This window comes from Cetorhinus maximus, chromosome 7, assembly GCF_964194155.1.
Source record: "Cetorhinus maximus chromosome 7, sCetMax3.hap1.1, whole genome shotgun sequence".
Classification (NCBI taxonomy): Eukaryota; Metazoa; Chordata; class Chondrichthyes; order Lamniformes; family Cetorhinidae; genus Cetorhinus; species Cetorhinus maximus.
In genome coordinates, this window is record NC_135885.1 from 132763446 (window position 1) to 132786186 (window position 22741).

The 22741-nt window shown below is 41.1% G+C and overlaps 1 protein-coding gene across 2 annotated transcripts in view; it reads left to right on the top strand.

Annotated features, from left to right (window-relative positions):
* mycbp2 (MYC binding protein 2) overlaps nucleotides 1–22741 on the top strand; it is a 191023-nt gene that overhangs the window by 79718 nt on the left and 88564 nt on the right. For both annotated transcript variants that reach the window (XM_078545962.1, XM_078545963.1), the window contains exons 24-37: nucleotides 1186–1358; nucleotides 3539–3664; nucleotides 3777–3904; nucleotides 4820–4911; nucleotides 6976–7110; nucleotides 7554–7637; nucleotides 7772–7868; nucleotides 9889–10081; nucleotides 11103–11377; nucleotides 13181–13402; nucleotides 18863–19054; nucleotides 19857–20063; nucleotides 20176–20307; nucleotides 20536–20714. In XM_078545962.1, the coding sequence (XP_078402088.1) occupies nucleotides 1186–1358; nucleotides 3539–3664; nucleotides 3777–3904; nucleotides 4820–4911; nucleotides 6976–7110; nucleotides 7554–7637; nucleotides 7772–7868; nucleotides 9889–10081; nucleotides 11103–11377; nucleotides 13181–13402; nucleotides 18863–19054; nucleotides 19857–20063; nucleotides 20176–20307; nucleotides 20536–20714 (2235 nt within the window). The remainder of the gene's footprint in view (nucleotides 1–1185; nucleotides 1359–3538; nucleotides 3665–3776; nucleotides 3905–4819; nucleotides 4912–6975; nucleotides 7111–7553; nucleotides 7638–7771; nucleotides 7869–9888; nucleotides 10082–11102; nucleotides 11378–13180; nucleotides 13403–18862; nucleotides 19055–19856; nucleotides 20064–20175; nucleotides 20308–20535; nucleotides 20715–22741) is intronic.

Genomic DNA, 22741 nt, shown 5'->3' on the forward strand with positions numbered 1-22741 from the left:
AATCTATGTTTGCAACTCATTGACACCTTCCCCAGCCCAATAGAAAGAAAACTGATTTACAATTGGATCAACATCTGGAATAGCTTAGAAATTTTTTAGACATCTTATCCCTAGAGGAGTACACCTGCTGTGCTGTTATAGCTATGCTTGTGCTAATTAGTGGCTCTTCTGCAGCTGTAGAGTCCTGAGGTTTCATTTCCTACCACATTAAAGGTGATTTTTTTCCCATTTCCCTGCAGTTCTATAGTTAAATTGGTTGAAAATCCTCGATTCTTACAAGTACAGAGAAAATAGAGCTAGGCACACTGTTAACTGGTTGCATGAGGCTAGCATTAATATTACTTACGAGTGCCCCAATGAGAATAAGATTTGCTCCTTTGCTTTGAATTCAAGTTAAACATTTCCATGATGAACACAAGACTGGACAGTGGATCATTAGCCTGTTTAAATTGTCTTCTATCACACCATCTTACTGAATTCCACGGCCTAACTCCACTCTTGTTGCTGTTCCCCTCTCCCCCCACAAGATTAGTTATCAATAATTACTGATTGATGGCCTTTGTTGCCCATTATCCTCCCTTGCTTTCATTTGAGGCTTTTGTTTCCTTATTTTAGTAGGCCAGATGAGGGCTCTTAACTGACTCTTTAGGACCCATGTTGATCATCCAAATTTTATGGAGTCCTTAATTTGTTTCATTAAAAAATGATCAGTGTGCAGCAAATTTATTAGCAGATTTCTCAAGTGCATGAAGAGAATTACACTGTCAATGACCCTTGTCAATTGCATTTCAAATGCTCAAATTGATAAATTCCTAAATTTATGAAACATGTCTGAATACTTCTAGTTTATTCATGAAATGCTAATCCTGTAGTAAAGGTAGTTGGAACACTCGCTCAAGAGGCTGTGGATATTGGGTTAATTGAAATTCTAATGACTCATTTTGATTAAATTTTTGTTTGGTAAGGATGTTGAAGGATATATAACAATTGTGAATAAATTGAGTACATATCAACTATAATCTAATTGAATGACAAACAGGCTTTAGCAGCTGAATGGCATGTTCCTACATGTAACACATAAAAGAACTGGGGCATGTGATACTGAACAAAATTTGAATCACATTTAGCCTTAATTCATATGTCAGCACGCAAAATCTCAACAGTATCTGCTCTTTCTCTCTAAAGGTTCATACCAGGTGCGAAAGAGGTTTGGTGTTACAATGCAGTTACAGCAGATGCCAGGCTTCCTGTAGCATCAGATATGCACGGCAGATGTAGTATACTGAGCCCTGAACTTGCCCTACCAGCAGGATCTAAAGCAAATACCACCAGGTCTCATGGGGCTTTGCACATTCTAGGTATGCATTCTTGGATAATTATATGTACAGACATTAATTCAGAAGCTCTGCAATGAGATGCATTCAATCAAAGACTTTTGCCAATTTCTTTTCTTGTTTAAGCACCAATCAGGTTGTTGGGCACTGTTATGTACAGCCTGACGTGTCAGATGTTAATACAAAAAAGTTACAATCTTTAGTATGAGATTCTCTATAATAAACTTGCTGGGTTTACATGGGAAACTACCGGTATCATATGTTGAATTTGTTTGCCAGGCTTGACAGCAACAATTTTAGTAAGGTGCTGAGTATTAAAATGGCATTTTTCATGGGAGTTCATGGGATTGCTTTTTAATTTAACTTAATTTTCTCCCTTTTAACAACATTGACTCACTTTGGAATACTGTTGGAGGCTGTAATTGTTGCTTGTCCAAGTGAGCTTTCTTCTTGGTCCTTGACTCTTCATTTAAACCCCCCCACCCCACCTTCACCCCCTGTGTTATTTACAAGCAAAGGGTCAGAATCCACATATATGAAGGTAGTGTCCCATTCTAGTTTCCATTCTTACCATCAATTCCAAAATTGTTGCAATATTTTATTACTGCCTATATTCAAATCTTGGATTTCCTTTGATGTCCTTTTATTTTAGACTTCCACCAGATCACTTGAGTTATTTCACAATATCATGTTGGACCTTGTGCTTCCTTCCCAAATTGGATTTCCTGTCAAGAGTATTGCCTGTTGTTCCCTTATTTGCAAACTCATGAATGGGCCTAAGGCTGCTACTTGCAGTCCTGAAAAATGCCCAGTCTACCTCAGATTACCCTGGAAGGGTAAGGGATCTCAAAAATTTGAGCAACAGGTGAAGCTAGCCATTTCATGCTGCGACCTGTAGTAGCAACTTGAGTGGTGTTCATCACTAACAGGGTGCTCTTGTCAAGCCAAAAAGATGGTCTGCCTATCACACAAATGAGTAATGTGACATATGAATTTCAGTGCCGATGTGATGTTAGATATGTAGGCCATATGTCCCAAAGACTGGCTGATCGTATCAAACAGCCTGCCCCCTTGGCTGTTTGCAACGGGCAAGGTACTGACCACATCCAACCAGCCCGTGCTTGCAAAACTGAAAACACAGCGTCCAACATTAGATGTGATTCTGCGATTGGACAACACTTGCTAAACAGTTCTGAGTGTGCTGAGAATTACGCTGACAACCAATTTAAGATTATCAATCGGGCTTGCAGTATGACATACTTTTATGCGTGCTAGAAGCTACATTTATTAATGTGCAGAGCCCTCTTTGCAGATAGAACATGCACACACATTGAAATAAAAACAGAAAATGCTGGTAAAATTCAGCAGATCTAACAGCATCTGTGGAGAGAGAAACAGAGTTAACATTTGGAATCCACGAAACGTTAATTCTGTTTCTCTCTCCATGGATGCTACCAGACCTGCTGAGCTTTAACAGCATTTTCTGTTTTTATTTCAGATTTCCAGCATCCGCAGTATTTTGCTTTCATGTGCACACATTGCACCAGTTTCAATCGAACAAATTAGGCGACAGCCATTCTCTGGTTCATTTCCCAGGGCAATGCCCTGACCAGTTAGAGTTAGCCTGCCTGGTTTTAATTTAAACAAAACTTGGCAGTTAACTAGTGTATTCTCCATGGCAACGCCTCTACTAATAGAGTCCACTTGCCAACCGATTAGCACACTCTTTTCACGAAGTATAAATTGTTGTTGCCTTTACATTTGGTATTCCTGCAAATGTCCTGATGAGTGCAAGACGAAAAGATTTAATGTGTCTTTTTTCAGCAATACTCAAGATCTCAACGGCCAAATTACTACTTTTTCATTTGCGTGCCAGATTTGAGTGATGTTGAAATTTTTGACTTTTCAAATAAAATATTTTTGATCTTATTTTCCTTAGATTTTCATTCAGTGAAACTGGGTCCTTAACATCAATATGTGAGCATATAGCTTATGTAAAGTGCCATAGCTTATGATTACTTAATTTAGGATTGTTATGAATGAATGGGTTCAAATTGTGCATTTTTGTGTGGAGGAAGTGAAAATGTAGTAGAACTATGATTATGTATCATCTGGACTAAACACCTTAGTATAATTCTGTCAGTGGGTGCAAAGTGTGAAGTATATGGATTTTTCTGAATAATTCTTTTCCAATATTAAAACAGGTTGCTTGGATACATTGGCTGTTATGCAGGACCTGAAAATGGGAGTCACTAATACAGAGGAGGAGATCCAAGCAGTTACTAAAGTATATTCCAAAGAAGACTACAGTGTGGTTAATAGATTTGAAAGTAGGTGTTTATTTGTGCAAGTACAAATACATTTACCTTATTTCATTAACTTGTTTTTGCTTTTGAGAAGCAATTTGTATTAACTAGATTTGTAACTGCTGTTCATGTTTAGGTCATGGAGGTGGATGGGGGTATTCTGCTCATTCTGTGGAAGCCATTCGCTTTTGTGCAGACGCAGATATATTACTTGGAGGTCTTGGTCTGTTTGGTGGCAGAGGTGAATACACAGCAAAAATAAAGGTGAATTAACCAGCAAAGAAAATTTAAAAATCATATTTCTTTGTAACAGGCTCAAGTCAAGAATGTGATGGAATACTCTCCACTTGCCTGGATGAGTGCAGCTCTTATAACACTTAAGAAGCTCAGCACCATCCAGGACAAAGCTGCCAGCTTGATTGCTATCTCATCCACCACCTTAAACATTCATTTCCTCCACCACTGGCAAACAGTGGCAGCCATGTACACCATCTACAAGATGTACTGCAGCAACTCGCCAAGGCTCTTTTGATATCAGATTCGACCTCTACCTACTAGAAGGACAAGGGCAGCAGAAACATGGAAACACCACGATCTGCAAGTTTCCCTCCAAGTCGCACACCATCCCAACTTGGAACTATATTGCTGTTCCTTTGCTGCTGTTGGGTCAAAATCCTGGAACTCACGGACCCCTTCCTAATGGCACTGTGGATGTACCTACACATTATCTGAAGTGATTCAAGAAGGTGGCACACCACCACCTTCTCAAGGGCATTTATGGGCTATAAATGCTGCCCTTGCCAGTGGAACTGAACCCATGAACAAACCAAAAAGTGCTTCAAGTGCATTCTGTTCTTTGTCAGGAGCAGTAGACCTACATTCCCATTAAAAGGATAGCAGCTAGACTAAATGTTGGCATATAATACTAGTGGTGGGTTAGTACAAGTATAGATTGTACAACAGCAGAAAGTATTTTTTAATGTTCCTGGGGCAGTTTGGATTTTATTGGGTTATCTAAGGAAGTGAAACAAAATTGGATCTAATTATGGTCTGTTCAAGCATGTCACATGGTAGCTTAACATAGAAACCACAATAATGTTTAGTTTTTTTTTAAGGAGTACAGCAGCCTAAACTGAAAATATGAAGTATACTTTGAAACTTTTTTTTTTCTTAAACTAGTTGTTTGAGCTGGGACCTGATGGAGGGGATCATGAAACTGATGGTGACCTGCTGGCAGAAACTGATGTCCTGGCATATGACTGTGCTGCAAGGTGAATGTTTATCTATACTTACTGAACTTTTCATTCAGCAAACTAGTTTGATAACTAGTGACTTCATTCCCTTCAAGTATTTGAAATAGCATTAATTGGCTAGTGATGAGTTCACATGTTGATTTCGAAACGGAGTTGACAGTGAGAGGTCCTAACCTGTTGTAAAGATGATGCAGTCTTTCGCATTTTCTCTTTCTTACTGTTTAATTTTTAAATGTATTGGTATCCACATTGCAAAGAACCGAAAGTTTGGCCCAGCTAGTTGCATTAATCTTCCACTTGAACGTTAGTCCTAATCCCATGTGTCTGCTCTCTTTCCATATCCTGATATTTCCCATTTCCTTCAAATACCTAAGTTCTTATATAATGACACAGTCTCTGCCTCAAGCATCAATTCTATTGCCTTGAATCTGTGTAAAATAAATAAATTCTCATCCATATCCTAAATCTCTTGCATTTAACCTTGAATCTTATCCTTCAACCCCTCAATTCCTGGAAACTGTTTCTATCTGCTCTGCCAATCCCTTTTATAATAAATACTGCTTCAAAATCATCCTTTAATCTCCACAGTTCTGATGTCTTCAGAACCAGAACCCCCAAATCCTTATGCTCTTTCACTTTATCCACTTTCCCTATTCAACATACATTTTGGTAAAATAAATTAATTATATTAGCTCATGTTAATTGATGCTGAGTTCTATATGTTTTTGAGTATTCTGCCATATTATCAATATCCTTTTAAAACTTAATTTTCCACATAATTATTTATTTTGCCTCCTATTTACTGCATTCTGCAGATTTGGACACCGCTCCCTCTAGCCCTATAACTAAATCATTATTGTACACAGTGAGCAAGGACAATTTAATAAAATTTGTGTTTTATTGGACACTAGTAGTGATATTTTCACTGCCTTCATCTCAATGATTGATTAATTGATTTATCAAATGCACTTTGTACTGCCCTCTTTCACAAATTTCAGATGAAAAGCTCTGCAGCACCCATTGGCTCTGTTCTTACTGAGCTCCTTGTGTCCCAACAAGGTGGATCTCAAGATTCTTGTACTTGTTACCAACTTAAAATTAAATCTGAAATCGGGTTACAGCAAGGTACAAGATCCTCTGAGGCACAGACTAATTTTGATAACTAAAATAAACGATGATTGCTCTCACCATATTGAGAACAAACCTGGTGAAAACTCTTAGAATCATGGGATGTTGCAACTTGCCTTTAGTTATCTAAAATTCAGAAACTTGACAAATCTAAAATAACAATAACAGAAACAATCTAGAAACATAAGAGCTACCTCTCTCCCTTTGCGTGAAGCACTCTGGTATTTTATATTGAGTGCCATAAAAAGGCAATTGTAATATTTGGTGATAATTGATAAAGAATGCATTGTATCTCAAGAGCTTATTGACATTATTAATTTGAGCATAACAAAATGCTTATATACTTAGTTTATAGTTTGGTTAAATGGATAACTTATTTTCTGTGTAAACTTTCCCCTTTAGCATTTAGCAGATCTGTCATACACTTATGATGTTTTCCAAACTATTCATCTTAGATTTCAAGAGCTTGATGTTGAGCTGAAAAACCTGTAGTATATTTAAAATATTAAATCTTGTGTAATTTCCTGTCAGTTTTGTTGCTATGATAGATTTGTCCACCTTTAGTAATTCAAGCTCCCCATATAAATGTGCTAGCCATAATTGTTCTTGCCAGTAATACCACTAAAGCACTTCAGTTTTGCATGTCAGTTCTCCAATATGTATTGCAGAAAGATTCTTGAGATTACCAATTTTGCTTTCCTGCTTCTCAAATTGCTGTGTACTCTAATTACTTAAGAATATAAAATAAAAAAATGTTCAAAGTATGGAATGAATGAATGACTTTAAAATTGGGACTGTATCTGTGCAGCATTATCCATTTATCCCCTCCCTGCTAACTCTGCTTAACCTGAAAGCTATATTCCTGTGCGCTTTGTCAGAGGAGATCAGCTGGTTAAACAAAGTAAAGAATATGTTTTATACCAAGTTCCGTTCACAGGACTCCGTATTTTTCAGAGAGAAATATGCAATGATGTTTGATGAGCCCGTGGTGTTGCAGGCTGGTTGGTGGTATGTGGCTTGGGCTCGAGTTTCAGGGCCCAGTAGTGATTGTGGCTCCCATGGTCAGGCCTCCATCACCACTGATGATGGGTAAGATTTTTTTTGTTTCACTTCTATTTGTTGGTAAATGTTTTCACTTTTCAAGAGACATGTCATTGCAGTTTGCGTTCATTCTCTAAATTGAGCTCTCCAAGGTTCAGTATATTGCGGTCAGAATCAGAGTTAGACTTCCTCTACTTCACCCGAGTATACTTTGTTCCTTATGAATATTTCCATTTTCCATGTCAGCCATCTTTTGCTCTTTAGTGAGTTAGTGCTATGGCCCAATTTCCAAATGAAAGCAAAGTTGAGACCACTCAAGTTCAAGCAAAGCACACCTTCAACAGAGAGAAGAGCCTTGCATCCTACATAATTTAGGCTGAATCTGAATTTGGGTCACAAAGATGAAGTAATAGCTTAGTTAATGAATGTGTTGCCAAAGTAGCAAATGGAAGCTGAATACAGTGTTTTAAATATACATGTTCTTGTTTCAGAGTTGTTTTCCAGTTTAAAAGTTCTAAGAAGTCTAACAATGGGACAGATGTGAATGCTGGCCAAATACCACAGTTGCTTTACAGGTTGGTTATTACAAATCAGTTTTGTTTAAATCATAACTTTTTGATTAAAGCATATCCCTTTTATCTTTATTGCAGTTATAATTTGGCTGATTCATTTGCCAGAATTGCATTGAATTTAATTGTCTTGGGTGTAGGTTACCGTCAAATGATGGAAACTCTGGAAAAGGAAAGCAGCAACCCTGTGAGCCAGTGCATATTTTGAGACGATCTTTCGCAAGGACTGTCTCAGTGGTGAGTGAACAAATTTGAATAAAAATTTTCAGTCACTATATAGAATAGCACATAAGTGAATCCAAACACCTATCTATAAGTGATTTCTTAGTCATACATCAATTTAGAAATTTCAAGCTGCATTTTTGTTGTTTGAGTGGTTCAAGCAGTTTCTTGTTGATAGGGTGGTAAAGTTATACAGCGCAGAAACAGGCCCTTCAGCCCATCGTGTCCGTGCCGGCCATCAAGCCCTTATCTATTCTAATCCCGTTTTCCAGTACTTGGCCCCTAGCCCTGTGGGCTATGGCGTTTCAAGTGCTCATCTAAATACTACTTAAATGTTGTGAGAATTCCTGCCTCTGCCACTCCCCTCAGGCAGCATGTTCCAGAGGGACTGGGTGGGCTCCCGCTGGCCGGACCAAAGCAGTCACACTCTTGTTCCTTAAATAACACAGGCAGCAGCTCTGAAGGTGATGGTGCTGTGAGATGGGAGAATGGAGGGAGGCAAAAGCTCTGCCTCTTCCCAACATGTGACAGCACTCCCGGAGCTCTTTAAACCTCCTCCAACATCTCACAACTCTGGGGGCAAGAAAACCACAGAAAGAAGCCTTTCAGAGAGGGTCAGTAGCGGTGGGGGGGAAGCAGGATTAGAGAGAGAGAATGGTTTTGGGGAGAGGGGGGTTATATACCTGTGTTATCCGCTTTTCCCCTCGGTGAGTGACTAGGCTGAGCTCCTGACTCAGCTCCGCTGAGGCTAATCAAAATTAAATTCTTTCAGGACTGTTTGGTTGAAATTGATAGAATAAATATTGGGCCTTAACTTCTGATGGAGTGGCAGTTGAATCAGATTTCCACTTCGCTTGAAAGTTCTTGCTTGGAAATCCAGGTGACCCTATCTTGCCTGACCTTCCAACACAGGCTGGGCGAGATCTGGGTAGTGCAGCGTGTCTCTGGGGCCTAAGCTCAAAAGACTGTGGAGTTGCAGGTAAGTTAACACAGTCCCCTTTTTAACGGCACTAGCTTCCATGAAGCAGGTAGGTTTAAAGGTCTTTGATAAAGTAAGTGGGGGAAGTCAGGGAAGAGAGTCAGGTCTGGTGGTTTTGGAAGGGGTGGGGGTGGGTGGATGCAGGTGGGTGTTTAACTCTGTCCCTCCACAGATGCTGTCAGACCTGTTGAGTTTTTCCAGCACTTTCTGTTTTCATTTTAGATTTCCAGCATCTGCAGTATTTTTTATTATTAAGTTGGATTATTTTTTTTTGTTGGCCCACTATTTGAAATGGAAACTTGAGATAAAGTATTTTTAAGGATTGAAAAAAATCTAAGGAATGAAGAACTTTATGGCCCCAAGCAAGTTAAATCTAGAATCCTTGAATTCTGGGCTCTGAGTTTAGATTTCTGCCCCTCAAGACACTTGATTTACTTGCCCTCAAATTTGCATGGCTAGTGAACTGCTAATGGTGGACCCAACTTGCCTTGCTTGGCACATGAAAAGGGAGTTTTCAAGCTCCTTCTCACCATTCAGCAACAAGTCCTCCCCCCACCCTGCATTGCTGAAAATCATGGAATCCACCCTTTCACTTTATCTCCAAAACGAAATAAGAGTTTATTTTAATGTTTGTGGAAAACATATTTAGGAGCTACTCCATTTAGGGTGAAAGTAGGAAGTGCAACTTTGATATAGATTTACAATGAAAAGGCATATTTTGAAGCAGAATTAATAATGAATGTTTGTCCTTCAAAATCTCAGCCCCTCAAAGGTCTGAAATCTATTGCAACAAAATTCTTGAGATTGTTAACTAAAGGGAGGCTTGCTAGAAAATACTCCAATATCTGTTTCATGCATTCATTTTATCATTTGTATGTTTAATTGAGTATTCACTTGGAAAAGTAAAATGTTGGCGACATGACAGTGTTAAATGTATTATAAATTCTTTCTAAAAAGAAAATTTGTACGTTGCATGCAGAACCAGTTTCATGTAAAACTATGCTTACAATACACAACCATTTTATTAAATCTTTTATTAATCAATCCTAAATGTAGGAATGTTTTGAATCATTGCTGAGCATTCTACAATGGAGTTGGACAACCTTGGTATTGGGAGTGGAAGAGCTGCAGGGCTTAAAAGGCTTTCAATATACAGCCACTCTGCTGGACTTGGAACGACTAAAATTTGTTGGTACTTGTTGCCTGCGACTGTTGCGTGTCTACATCTGTGAGATATACCCGATATCAGGTACTGTCGGCCCAGAAAATCACACAAAATTGACGACGTTCTAATGTTAGTAACACAATTGATATTTTAATTGATCAGGATGTAGTCTTTACTACGTTAGGTGGATCTCAGAACAGCAATTGTACAGTGAAGGCCTTGTGTCTGATCAACCTTGGATTCGAAGAGTGCATTCATTCAGTCCATTTGAGGATCGTGTCTGTATGTAGCAGTTGGCTATGTTTAAACAAAAAGTAATAAATGAGTTAATTCTGATAAGCAGCAGGATACAGCCTGCCATAAACATGAACTTGGTTCTAAGATCTGATTGGTTAAAGTGGTACAAAACATTAATTTGTTGGATGGAAGTGCTCTTTGAAATAATGGCTGTCTCCTTTTTTAGATAACCCATGCCATTAAGATGAAATGTTTTGGCTGGGAATTTCTGCTTCTACGTTAGACATGCCATAAATTTCTTCCTTTTAAAGAAAATGGGTGATAGGTCACTATCTGACCTTCACTTCTTTACTGTACATGCACTTTATTTTTAAACAATGGGCACTCTAACCTTGAGTTTGAACTTTTTTTCTTGAGTTTTACATATATTTATTTTCTACTATCTCCTTTCATTTTTCTCCCAATTTTGTACAGCACCTGCTTCACTTCCTTCTTGAGTCAAATTGATTCCTATACCATTTGTCATAGGGGCAGTGCCTTCACTCTGCAGATAACTGAACAATTGGTGGTGTTGGTGTGAGAGTGAAAGACATTAGTAACTGGCAGTTCTTCATACAAAACTGTGGCTGTGGTGCTTTATTTTATTTATAATGAATTTCAAATAATGCGTAGACCAGGTTTGCTACAGAGTTTTAAAAAAATATATATGTTTGCAATGTAATAGTATTTTGAATCACTGATTTAACAGTTTGTATACATTTAAGCATGCATTCAACATTCCCCAGTTCAGCAAAAGCGACCATGACAATTTAGATTCAATGGCAGCTACATTAGAATGTGTTGATTTGCTTTTTATTCTGATTTGCAGCTGGTGCTAAAGCAGTGGTAGAGGAAACAAGCAAGCTGGCAGAATGTGTGGGAAAGACCCGATCTCTCCTGAGAAAGATTTTATCAGAAGGAATTGATCATTGCATGCTGAGGCTTGATAATGATCCTCATGGCTACCATTCACAACCTAAGACTCTATTGGAAGCAGTTCTTCAGGAATGCCACAACACATTTACAGCCTGCTTTCATTCATTTTATCCTACCCCTGGATTGCAGTGGGCTTGTCTTTGTGACCTGCTTAATTGCCTAGATCAGGTAAGTTGCAGGGAAGATGATTATTTTGCTAATGTTTTGATAGAAGTTTAATTCTTATGGCTTTAATTCTGACTGAATTTGATAAAATATCAGGTTTATTTTTACTGGAATAAAATCTGATGATTTTCTGATATGCTAAAAGCTAAATTTAATGAGCCTCTTGCAATGGAGACTTTCATTATGATTTTGTGTGTGTGTGTCTGTTCATAAATTTTAATTTTTATTGTAAATCTTTCTATCACTAATGTCACAGTTTTTGCATTGAAGTAAATTTATACATAACCAGTGGCAGAAAACTCTTGAAATTGGATCCTTACCTCTGAAATGCTCTAAACTAAACTAAGTGGTGTGAGATAGCCAGTTATGGGAAGCCTTGTATTGTTTGTGCTTGACATCATGTGGAGCATTACTGTAGTCCTAACAGATTTTTAAAAAATTTCTGCCAGAACTCAAGGGCATTCTGTAAGCCTTGTCATTGAGCCTTCAATGTTATGAGAAAGCGGGTGCATCCACTTGTACTTGACTAACAAAACCAAGCACTTGTTGTAGAATCGCGCTCTCCAGTAGTAAGGCAGAGTGCAATTTGCAGCGCACAGTATAGTTTTTGTTTTACCAGCTGCTGCAGGCTGGACAGTAACTATCCTAAACTGGTTGTGTGGTACAAGTGGAATCCAATAAATGGCAACCTAAGGGTGAAGAGGGAATCTGTTAGTAATTTCTTCACCCATTTTTGAAAATGTCCACGCTATCACAACAGTTTTGCAATTTGTATTTATTACGAGAAGACTTGTGCACTGAATTCAGAAGGGACCAGTAACACTTTTAGAGACTTTAAGAATTAAATTAAAACATTTATTGACAAAAGAAAAGAATTCAAACACATACATAATATTGCAGTTACTTGATGTTACAACACATCCCAAAATTCCTAATTGACCTGACTCCCAACTACACACACCCTTTAAGGCAGCTGTCCAAAATAGATTTTAAATTTGAACAGGCAATCCAGCAAGGTTACCACAGCACCTTCTTGACACTGGAATTCCAATTTTTAATACAACTTTAGTTACTGGAGCAGCACTTCTTGTTCAGAGTGGCTAGAGGCTTTTTCCCAAGTCTGTTTCACACGGTGTACCTTTGAAGATTTTACACAGCCACACCCACATAGCCATCTATCCTTCTTTGTATATGTTTCTCTTTTAATATGTAAAATCCCATTGTTCTACATGTCTTTGGAAACTTATTTTTCCCATAACATAAAAATCTTTCATGTTGTCAATATGGCCTTTTCCTTGAAGAATAAACATATTGCTTTGCCTCATTTATCTTGTTAGTTGTAAACATTACACCATCCCTTTGGAAATCAAACAAGCCCTTCACTTATCTAAAGATGCAAATTTCATTCATACCCTATCTGTGGAACCCTCATCCTAGCTTATCCATCTCCATTTCAAAAGTCTGTTTTACACCTAACTCTCTTGATAATATCAACCTTGTAGTCTTAGCACCTCTAGTCTAAATAAATTAGTCACACAGAACACAGAACTGTCCACACTCACACCCATAAGCTTACAATAATATGATAGTTTTGTGACAAGCTGTCAACCACACAGTCCTCCTTCCACGGCTCTCCTCCATTGACCAGCTGGGTGGGACTGCCCTCAGATTAGTGAACAGCTGGATCATCGAAATTGATCTTAAATAAAACACCTGCAACCCTGTCTTCTGCAGTCTGGGAAATTTCCTGTATTTTTTTAAAATAATTTTTTATACTTGGCAATTTAATCTTTTTTTTCTTATTAGGACATACAGGAAGCCAACTTCAAGACATCTAGTAGTCGGTTACTTGCAGCAGTCATGTCTGCACTGTGCCACTCTTCAGTCAAGCTTACAACAATCCTTCCCATTGCCTATGATGGTGAGGTACTACTTCGGTCTTTGGTGAAGCAGAGTAGCACAGAGAATGAATCAGCTATGGTTCACAGATTTGCCCTATTAGTGGCTCATATGGAGAAGTTCAGCCAGGTGAGAACAGCAATCATAAACTTTTGTCTTTTGTATTTGAGTTTCCCATTGTTTGAAGACTCCACAAACCAGTTGAGCAGGACTATGTTAATACATAATTAAGTCTCCCTCCATTGACACCAACAAAAGAGTTACTGCAAAATAGTGGTGGATCATGTTTCCTCCTCAATACACTATTGCAAAATTAACTGACATTGGTTGTCCAGTTGGATGAATAATGTGAAATTGTAAAACTTGGGCGGAATTGTCCCAGATTTGCACTAAGTGTGATAGAGGGTGGGGAAAAAGGATGTTTTACACATTGGCCGCAATGGTGTCTTTTCAAGCCCAAATTCCCATTCCTGGCGCGTCCCGTCTCATTAATTGTGCATTCCCGGGAAACAAGTCGGGTTGCTGGTGGGGCATCCTCTGATTCGCCCACCCCGCCATCACTTCAGGCCTTCGTTAAACCAGTCACCATATTTAAAGGCCGCCCCTGCACAGAGCTAGCACCTCGAGCACCCAATGGCTGCAATGGAGGCCTGCCGTGAAGTTCTCTACCTCTGCTCCGGGCAAAGACCAGCAAGCAAGACTACTAATACAGCATGGGAGACGGTGGCAGAAGTGGTCAGCGTTAACACCTTGTAAAAGACGATAGCCACCCAGTGCCGAAAGAGGATGAATGATCTCCTCCATTCCGTCAGGGTAAGTCACTCTTCTCATCACTCTTAACACTCACACTCACAAACCCATCTCATATCCACAAAGGTCTCACTCACTGCCAGTTCAAGGGACATCACCATTCACACTCTCTCACCTTTATCTGCCCTGTGGATCTTGTCCTCATCCTATCTATGGCACCACTCACCACTCACACATGCCATGTATCCTTGTTATCTGGCCTAGCAGGTGGCCTGCATTCCTGCTTACACACTCTTCATCTCTATTCATGCAGGACCAGCTGGCACACAACAAAAGGGAGAGGTCGCAGACTGATGGAGGCATGCCTGATATCAAGGTCCTCTCAGATTTTGTAAACAGTCACCCAGCTGGCCAGCGACGTTCTGGACCTTTCCTGTGCTGACACTGAGGTCGGTTGGTGGTGCTCAACCAAGTGAGGATCCAGCAGTGCAACATCATCAGACAACCATGTTGCAAGTCAGTTCCCCTGGAATTAAAAGTCTGATGACCATGAAACCATTGCCAATTGTTGTAAAAACCCATCTGGTTCACTAATGTCTTTTAGGGAAAGAAATCTGTCTTTACCTGGCCTGACCTACATGTGACTCCACACCCACAGCAATGTGGTTGACTCTCAAATGCCCTGTGAACAAGGGCAATTAGGGATGGCAATAAATGCTGGCCCAGCCAGCGACACCCACATCCCATGAACGAATAAAAAAAAAAAGCACTAAATATCTTTCCTTACTTTCGCAGGCACACCTGGGAAGCAGCCGAGGGGGTCCATGGCCCAGGTCCTTGAGTAAAGCCCCGAAGAAACCTTGGAAGAATAATCTGATGACACCCTAATTGAAGGCCCGTCACAGCCCTCATCCACACCGTCTAACAGTGCAGAGACACACGCCTTGGTGGGACTTAGCTCTAGAGTAGCCTCAGGGCCACACTCTGGTGAGCACATTGCATTATCAGATCCACAGCAGTTGGCGGCAGGGACTTCCCAGATTTCCAGCACTCTGAGGACTGCTGGAGGCCAGAAATCTGCTGAGTCCGAGTCAGTGAGGAGACTCTGAACCCAGTCATACCTCAGTTCCTGGAGCTGCAAAGGCAAGCTTGGGAACACCAGGAAGGGATGCCTGCTGCACTCCTCAGATTGCAAGGCACGATGGAGGAGCCTATCTGCTTTCAGGCCGAGGTGATAGCGCTGGCATGCCAACACACTCAGGTCAACACTGGGAGGATGGCAGCCGCCATGGAGACCTTGATCCAGGACATTGGTCCTACACTGCTACGCAGGCTGAACTCCAATGCTGACACCATAGTTGGCCTCTAAGATTGTCAACGCAAGAGGGATGCAGGGCAGCTTGATCTCACTCCAGCTTCCCCTTCTCAAGGGGTCAGCCAGAGGCCCTTGGACACCTATAGGGAGGAGGATCAGCAAGTGCGCACCCTGGGGCCATCCCACCCAGGTGACTCCGGGAGTGTCCAGCCCATCTGAAACCTCTCTTCCTGTGGCCTCAGCAGCTCCAACTCCACAAGCTGAGGAGGGTGGCATTGCCACAAAGCAGGACCCCGAAAGTAGGCCCCCGGGCCCTCCAGGTCAGGGCCCTCCAGAGGATGCCTTGTCAAAGTCGTCACAGACGGGGCGTAGTAGTCAGCAGGCTACCTCAACCTCTGCTGTTAATGCCGGGGAAGCACCAAGACGCAGCAGCAGGTTTAGGAAGGTTAAGAAGATGTTGCACAGCCTGTGCACAGGTATCAATCACTTGTACATACTATTCACTATTGTAAATGAACTCCCAAGAATGTCTCCTTACCTGTGGCCCCTTGTTATAATGAGCAGTGTTCATGTCACTCAGATATAAAACCCAGGTTCCTGCACAAGACAAAGGCAAGTGTCTCAGTCCAGGACTTCTTCCCTGTGCTTTGTGTAACCTTCCCAGCACACTGATGGTGCGCCTTCACAATCAATGAACACATCATTCATGCCTGCACCTCGACGGGGCTTATCATTGATGCCAGAATGACTTGGGCCAGCCGCACAGAGCTCTGTCATTTTCTCTGTGTGCTTTCATCACCTTTGAGATGCGGCTGGATCTCATCATCATCTGTGTCCAGTGACAGTGTCGTCCTGAAGGGTTCAGCTCATGAAGGATGCCATAGGATCAGGAAAAGTTAAAGTTTCCCTGCTGCACCTCCATAATATGACCCTGTTCACAGAGTGCAAGCGAGCTTCCATCAGCGAGACAGGAGTCAGACATTCACATAAGCTATGTGAGGACCTATAGAGCGTCCACACTGCACATTATCATCATCTTCCTGGAATGTAGGGACTATGGGCATCCGCTCGGTCTCTAAGACAGGAACCGTATCACAGAGGGTATGTGCGCTGCCATCAGCCAGACAGGAGTCAAACATTCACAGATACAATGTGAGGATCTATGGAGCCTCCTCACTGCTTGTCATCATCATCCTCCACAAATCTAGTGGCTATGAGGGCCTTCTGACCACGCCTGCCTCATATGGACAACTCGATGGCCTCATCACCATCATTGTCTCCTTCAAGGACCTCATCACACTCAACCCCATCAACGTCGTCCTCATCTGAGGAGACATGCAGCACCACCGCCTCCTCAGCCAGCTCCCCCTCTCACACACACACCACCACCCCCCCACCCCGGTTGCGATGGTTGCAGCATGCTGCTCAAGTGCTTGACACCCTCTGTGAACTGTATTGCAGGGCTCCACCAGACTAGGCACCGGAACCTCATTTTCAGCACCCCAATGGTTTGCTCCGCCAAAGTGCGAGTTGCAGCATGAGCCTTACAGTACCTTCACTCTGCTGCAGTCTGAGGCAGCCGCATGCACATCATCAGCCACGTCCTCTGCGGGCAGCCCTTGTCCCCGAGGGGCCAACCCTGCAGCTTCTCTGGATCCTGGAAGATGTCAGGAATCTGCGACCCACTGAGATTGTAGGCATTTTGGGCACCTGCTGGGAATAGCGCACAGACCTGCTGGATGCGTTAGTGGCAGTTGCACACCAGCTGAACATTTAGCGAGTGGGAGCCCTTGCGATTGATGTAGTTGACTGCTTGTTGCAGTGGACATCTAAGTGCCACATGAGTGCAGTCGATGGCATTTTGCACCTGTGAGAAACCTGAGATCTGCGCTAATCCCAGTGCTCTTGCTTCCTGGCCTTCCTGATCCCGGACGAAATGCACAAAGTCATATGCCTTTGAATATGGCGTTTGTGACCTCCTGAATGCACTTGTGAGATCCCGCTGAGGTCACCTGTGGAGCACTGAAAGGAGTACAGGTGTAGAAATTGAGCACCGCGATCACTTTCATGGCCACTGGCAGTAGATGCCCTCCATATCCCCCTAGCACCAAATCATGCAGCAGATGGCATATGTGACCAATCAGTTTCCTGCACATGTCAGCCTTTGGCGACACTAGTTCTCGGTTACCTGCATGAATGACAAGCGCCGCCTGTAGATCCTGGGTCTAGCTAGGAGCTGATTTGCGACAGCTCGCTGTGCCTCTTCAGTGACATGCGCTGGAGCCCCAGCTGCTCCTCCTTCATGAGGGTGCTGCTCCATCCTCTGCCCAGCCAGACACCTCTGTTACTCTCTACTTCATCTCTGCTCCCTGTAAGCCATGGGCATTCAGCTAGGTCACCAGACTCTGTGCTCCTGATGTTGTACTCCTGCAGCTTTCGCAAGTTGCCCAGTCGTCCAGTTGTTCTGCAGTCCACAAAAACATTCGTTAATTTGTAGTCTGTGCCCGAGGGGTGCAAAGTGCAGGAGCATTTGATCGCACTTTTATGCCTCCTCTTTGCCTGAATGGGTAGATAAGCTAGAGGCCCGAATCCAAATGTCAATGAAGTTGCGCCTGAACTGTCTCAGCTGCTGAAGAATGCTCACTTTTTCCTCCCACCCCCCGCCCGCCCTCGCCCCGGTCATGTGCTTATGTACTACCATCAGACTCTGCTACCTTGCCCCTCCCAACTCGCCCCAACTGCATTGCAGCTGCCTTGGCACAGCACTGGCAGCCAGCCAGGAAAATGTGACTTGCCTATGTCTTCGCTTGAATGCACAGCATCTTTTCACTGAAGTTGAACAGGTAACCCTCACAAGCGCTGCACAACGTTAGTGTGCACTCGCCTCCGAGTTCCCTTTGCAGTTGAGCTTGTCAGGTGCATTTCTTTTAATTGCTGTTGTGTGCCTGGATGGTCTAGCGTTGCAGGGAATGATTTCGACGAGCAGGGCTCATAATTAGATATGAATATATTGAAATGACACTGCTGAACGTCCAGCAGCGGGAAATGCGGCCCACCATTGACGGGTGGGGCGGACAGTTGCAAACTTGTTTCGCGACGGTGTGATACCGATTTTTGGCCTTCTCGTCATATTGTCCGCTCACATCCACCCTGACGCCCGATGCCAGAGGAGCCAGAAAATTCTGGCCTTAGTTTACTGCCTTACTACTCGCATAACAACTCCAGAAATTGCGCAGGCCAAAATCTGAGTTTGAACCATGAATCAGATTCACAGAAGCCCAATCAAAGATTTTCCAAAGATATACCTTTTTGACACTTCTGCAAAAAAGTATAGTTCTGTACGGTACTGCTGAAATTTGAGGGTCAGTATGCTTTAACCTCTTATCAAAATGTTATGTAGTTAACATGTAATACTGAAACTTGAAATATTCTGTTAAAAGGCGCTTGAATAAACATTAACAATTTAAATGAACTGAAATCATATATTCTTAGATGCAATAAAAGCTTGATATATTTTCCCCTAGATTGAAGAAAATATTACAAGTATGACCAGTTTTCGAGAAGTGCTGGAAAAAATGTTGGTCATTGTAGTGCTCCCGGTTCGAAAGTGTCTCAGAAGAGAGGTGGAACTCTTCTCTCCTCTTCTAGTGTCCAATACTTGTGGTCTCCTTGCCAGCATAGTGAGTGAACTCACTGCCTCAGCACTGGGATCGGAGGTAAGGGTCCAGACCTGAGCTGACCTATTTAGAGCACTCCTTTTTGATTGACGGAACTATTTAAAATTTATTCTTCGGCTTATAAATTTTGTGTACTTGTGCCTGGAAATGTTTTGTTTCAGTCATGTTAACTCGGTTTTGTACTCTGTGTGAGCTGTGATTCAGTTGGTAGCGCACTCACTTACAAATCAGAGGGTTATTGCAGGACTTGAGCATAGAAATTAAAGCTGACATTCCATTGAGGGAGTGCCGCACTGTTGGTGCTGTATTTCGGATGAGACGTTAAACCGAGTCAACATCTGCACTGATGTACATATAAAGATGCCAAATGAGGTAGCCACTGTCATTGGACACATTACATGTCATACTGTCATTATAAAGACAAATAAAGAATGAATGAAATGTTACAAGATGTGCTTTCAAGAAATCTATATTTGGGGGTAAAAAAATATTAGTAGACCTGTCCCCACGCACACATTGTTGAAGATGCAAGTCAGAGATGGCAGGTAAATAATGAACCAAAAAAGTGAGGAAGAAAATTGTCGAACAAGCTAGGACCCAATTAATCTTCAAGATCCTGTAATGTATTGGTCAATCTCCATTTCTTGTAATACTAAGCATAAAAACAAAAACCATCAAAGAGGAAAGAGACGTTGATACAAAGCTATTTTGGGATGGGGTAGCGTTTAGTATTCCATGGCCTGCTTCTGTGTTGTAAGCACTATGTAACACTATGTAAGACTAGAAAATCCTGTATTTAGTTAAAGATTAGCCTTTTTGAACATCTTGGTTGCTTTCACAGGTTGATGGATTGAGTTCCCTCCATTCCATCAAAGCCACACCAAACCGGTTTGCTAAAACCAGTCAAGGACGAAGTTGGAACACTGGTAATGGGTCGCCAGATGCAATCTGCTTCTCTGTAGACAAACCTGGGGTAGTTGTGGTAGGGTACCATGTATATGGAGGAGGTGGCATTCATGAATATGAGCTGGAAGTGTTGGTTGATGATGTAAGTTTATTAGTTTTGTTTTTAACTTAAAATAATGTATAGTTGTCTTTTTAAGTAAATTTTATTCTTAGGCATCCCAACGACCCCTTGATAATTAAATATTTTTTGACAGAGTGAGCACACCGGTGATTCAGCACATTCTCACAGGTGGACTTCCTTAGAACTAGTAAAAGGGACTTACAGCACTGATGACTCCTCCAGTGACACAGCAGAAATCAGACTGGATAAAGCTGTCCCTTTAAAGGTGGGAAGCAATGTTTAAGCAAATATTCCTTGCTCTGAAAAGTTTAAATAACACATTTAGGTTTTGTAGCAGATAGAATCTATGGGCCAACACTTATGCCATTGAAACAAATGCAGACTTAAACTATTACGAGAAATTATTTTTTACAAATTTCTAGCATTACTAATATATTTTATTCTTAGCTTTTGGTTTTTTATGTAATGACGACTAAATTTATTGCAATTCCAGGAAAATGTAAAATATGCAGTGCGTCTAAGGAACTATGGAAGTCGCACTGCAAATGGAGATGGAGGGATGACTACGATTCAGTGCCCAGATGGTGTAACCTTCACTTTTAGTACTTGTAGCCTCAGCAGTAATGGAACTAATCAGACTCGAGGTCAGATCCCTCAGGTACTTTATTATAGGTAAGAAAATGCACATACATTTTTTAATTAAGATTTCTTAGCCAAATGATGTAATAATTCAGTACCTTTATGTTTGTGATACAGTATTATTAAAGAGATTCCAACTATCAAGAAGTACCTGTAGCTACTGCATAAATACATATTGTGGTATTATAGTCCCATTGTATTTTAACTTAGATACATCAAAACACGAAAAAACCTATTCGTGAATGACTAAAAGATGCAGCAATTTGTGCTATATAATTCATCTTGCTGACTTTTTGTATCACCCTTTTTATTGGTGCAGTCTTGTGTTCCTTCTAACACCTGGATGAGAACCTGCCTTGTGAAGGAAACCAAGCTAGAATATTAGTCAACACTATGATTAAAGCTCATGACTTTGTGCTTGGGAGGCTTAGCTCTTCTATTCAGTGCCCCAATGTGCCTCTTTAATATTTAAATAAAAACTTCTACTAAATGTTTTACTGCATGAGGAAGGAATTTCTTTAGTTGGCAGCTTGGGACAGTCTGTTTACAGAGAATAAATGTTGTCAATTATCAATTAAGTAGGTGCATTGTGCTCGCGAGCCCATCTTAATAAAGCAGTGTATTGTCCACCAAACGTCATTTACGCAAGACCTTATGGATAACAGTAAGAGAAGAAACCATCAGCCTTGGTTGACTGGATACAAACAAGGCAGTAAATGTAAATGACCAGTGTGCTAATTGCTGCACCACCTACTCCTTCTAGCTAAGTATAATACTTTAATTGCAAAATCATTAAACCATCCGAATTAAAATCAAGGAGATAGAAATACAGGGCAGGTTAATTAGTATTCTTAAAGAGGAAAGGTTTGTGACATTTTAGATGTGTACCTTTCATCAGACTGAAGGTTAAGAGTTGGCTATTTTAGTAAGGTTGGAAAAATAGAATGTAGGGCAAGAGAACTGACGTGCACTAATCAGAGTGAGTTACTATCTTTTAAATTACTTAAATTCTGCTGAATAGAAGATCGCTGCAAAAGATTATTAGTAAGTTACTGCAGATGAGTAGAAAGGACAAAAGAGCTTGAAAGTATTGGAGGGGAGAATGAAAAGATACAAGAGAGGTCAGTGTACAAACATGAGAAAAAGGGGATATCTGCAAATGCAGAAGATCTGAAATTTAAACAGAAAATGCCTGATACTGCAGATCTGCCAATCATAGGTGGAGGAAAAATAATGGGTTCTCACCAAACGCCCGAATCTCTGCCAACAAAGAATCCTTGAATCAAATGTTTACCTGGCCTTTCCCTTCCCACAACACAGGAACCCTGCCATGAAAAAATGGAGGGTATAACTGGGATCTGAAGTTACTAATAGGCCTGCGTAATATCCATCTGATAATTGAAATACTTTTCCTGAAGCTTGCATTGAGTTTATTGAAAAGCATGGGAAACCAAAGAGAGGTCAAATTGGGAATAGGAGATGAAATAAAAAAATGAACCTGAGACAGGACAAGATGATATCAAGACAGAACAAAAAATGTCTTTCCTCAGTATTTCTCATACTTTTATTACTCATGGACCTCTTCAGTATCTTTTCACCACCACTATTTGCACATTCTTTTGTCCTTTATATCTAAAGCATCTCACTGATTCTCTTATATTTGCTTGTTTACGAATGAGGAATTTGTTTAGCGTGCATACTCCTCTTTGTAACTATTGGTTCTTCCCCCATTCCTCACCAACTCTAACTTAAAGTTTTCTGACTGTAATGAAGCAGGTGTTCTGAACCCAGTGGTCATGATTTTACCCTTTTCTAAGTCACGTAGTCACAAAGGTAATGTTCTTTTATCCCTGACCTGTACTTAGTTAACTGGTTAGGTAGTAATGAGGGTACAACACATCCTTGGGTTAGCGAGATGAATAATCTCCTGGCTTGGCCTCTATCCATTGCTCGTAAAGTGACTTAAGTGTGAATGCCGATAAGGTTGAAGTTTTAACTTCTAACTAAAAATGGACCTTTTGCGTTTTTGAGTATTTAACTTAAAATCTCCAGTGTAGTTT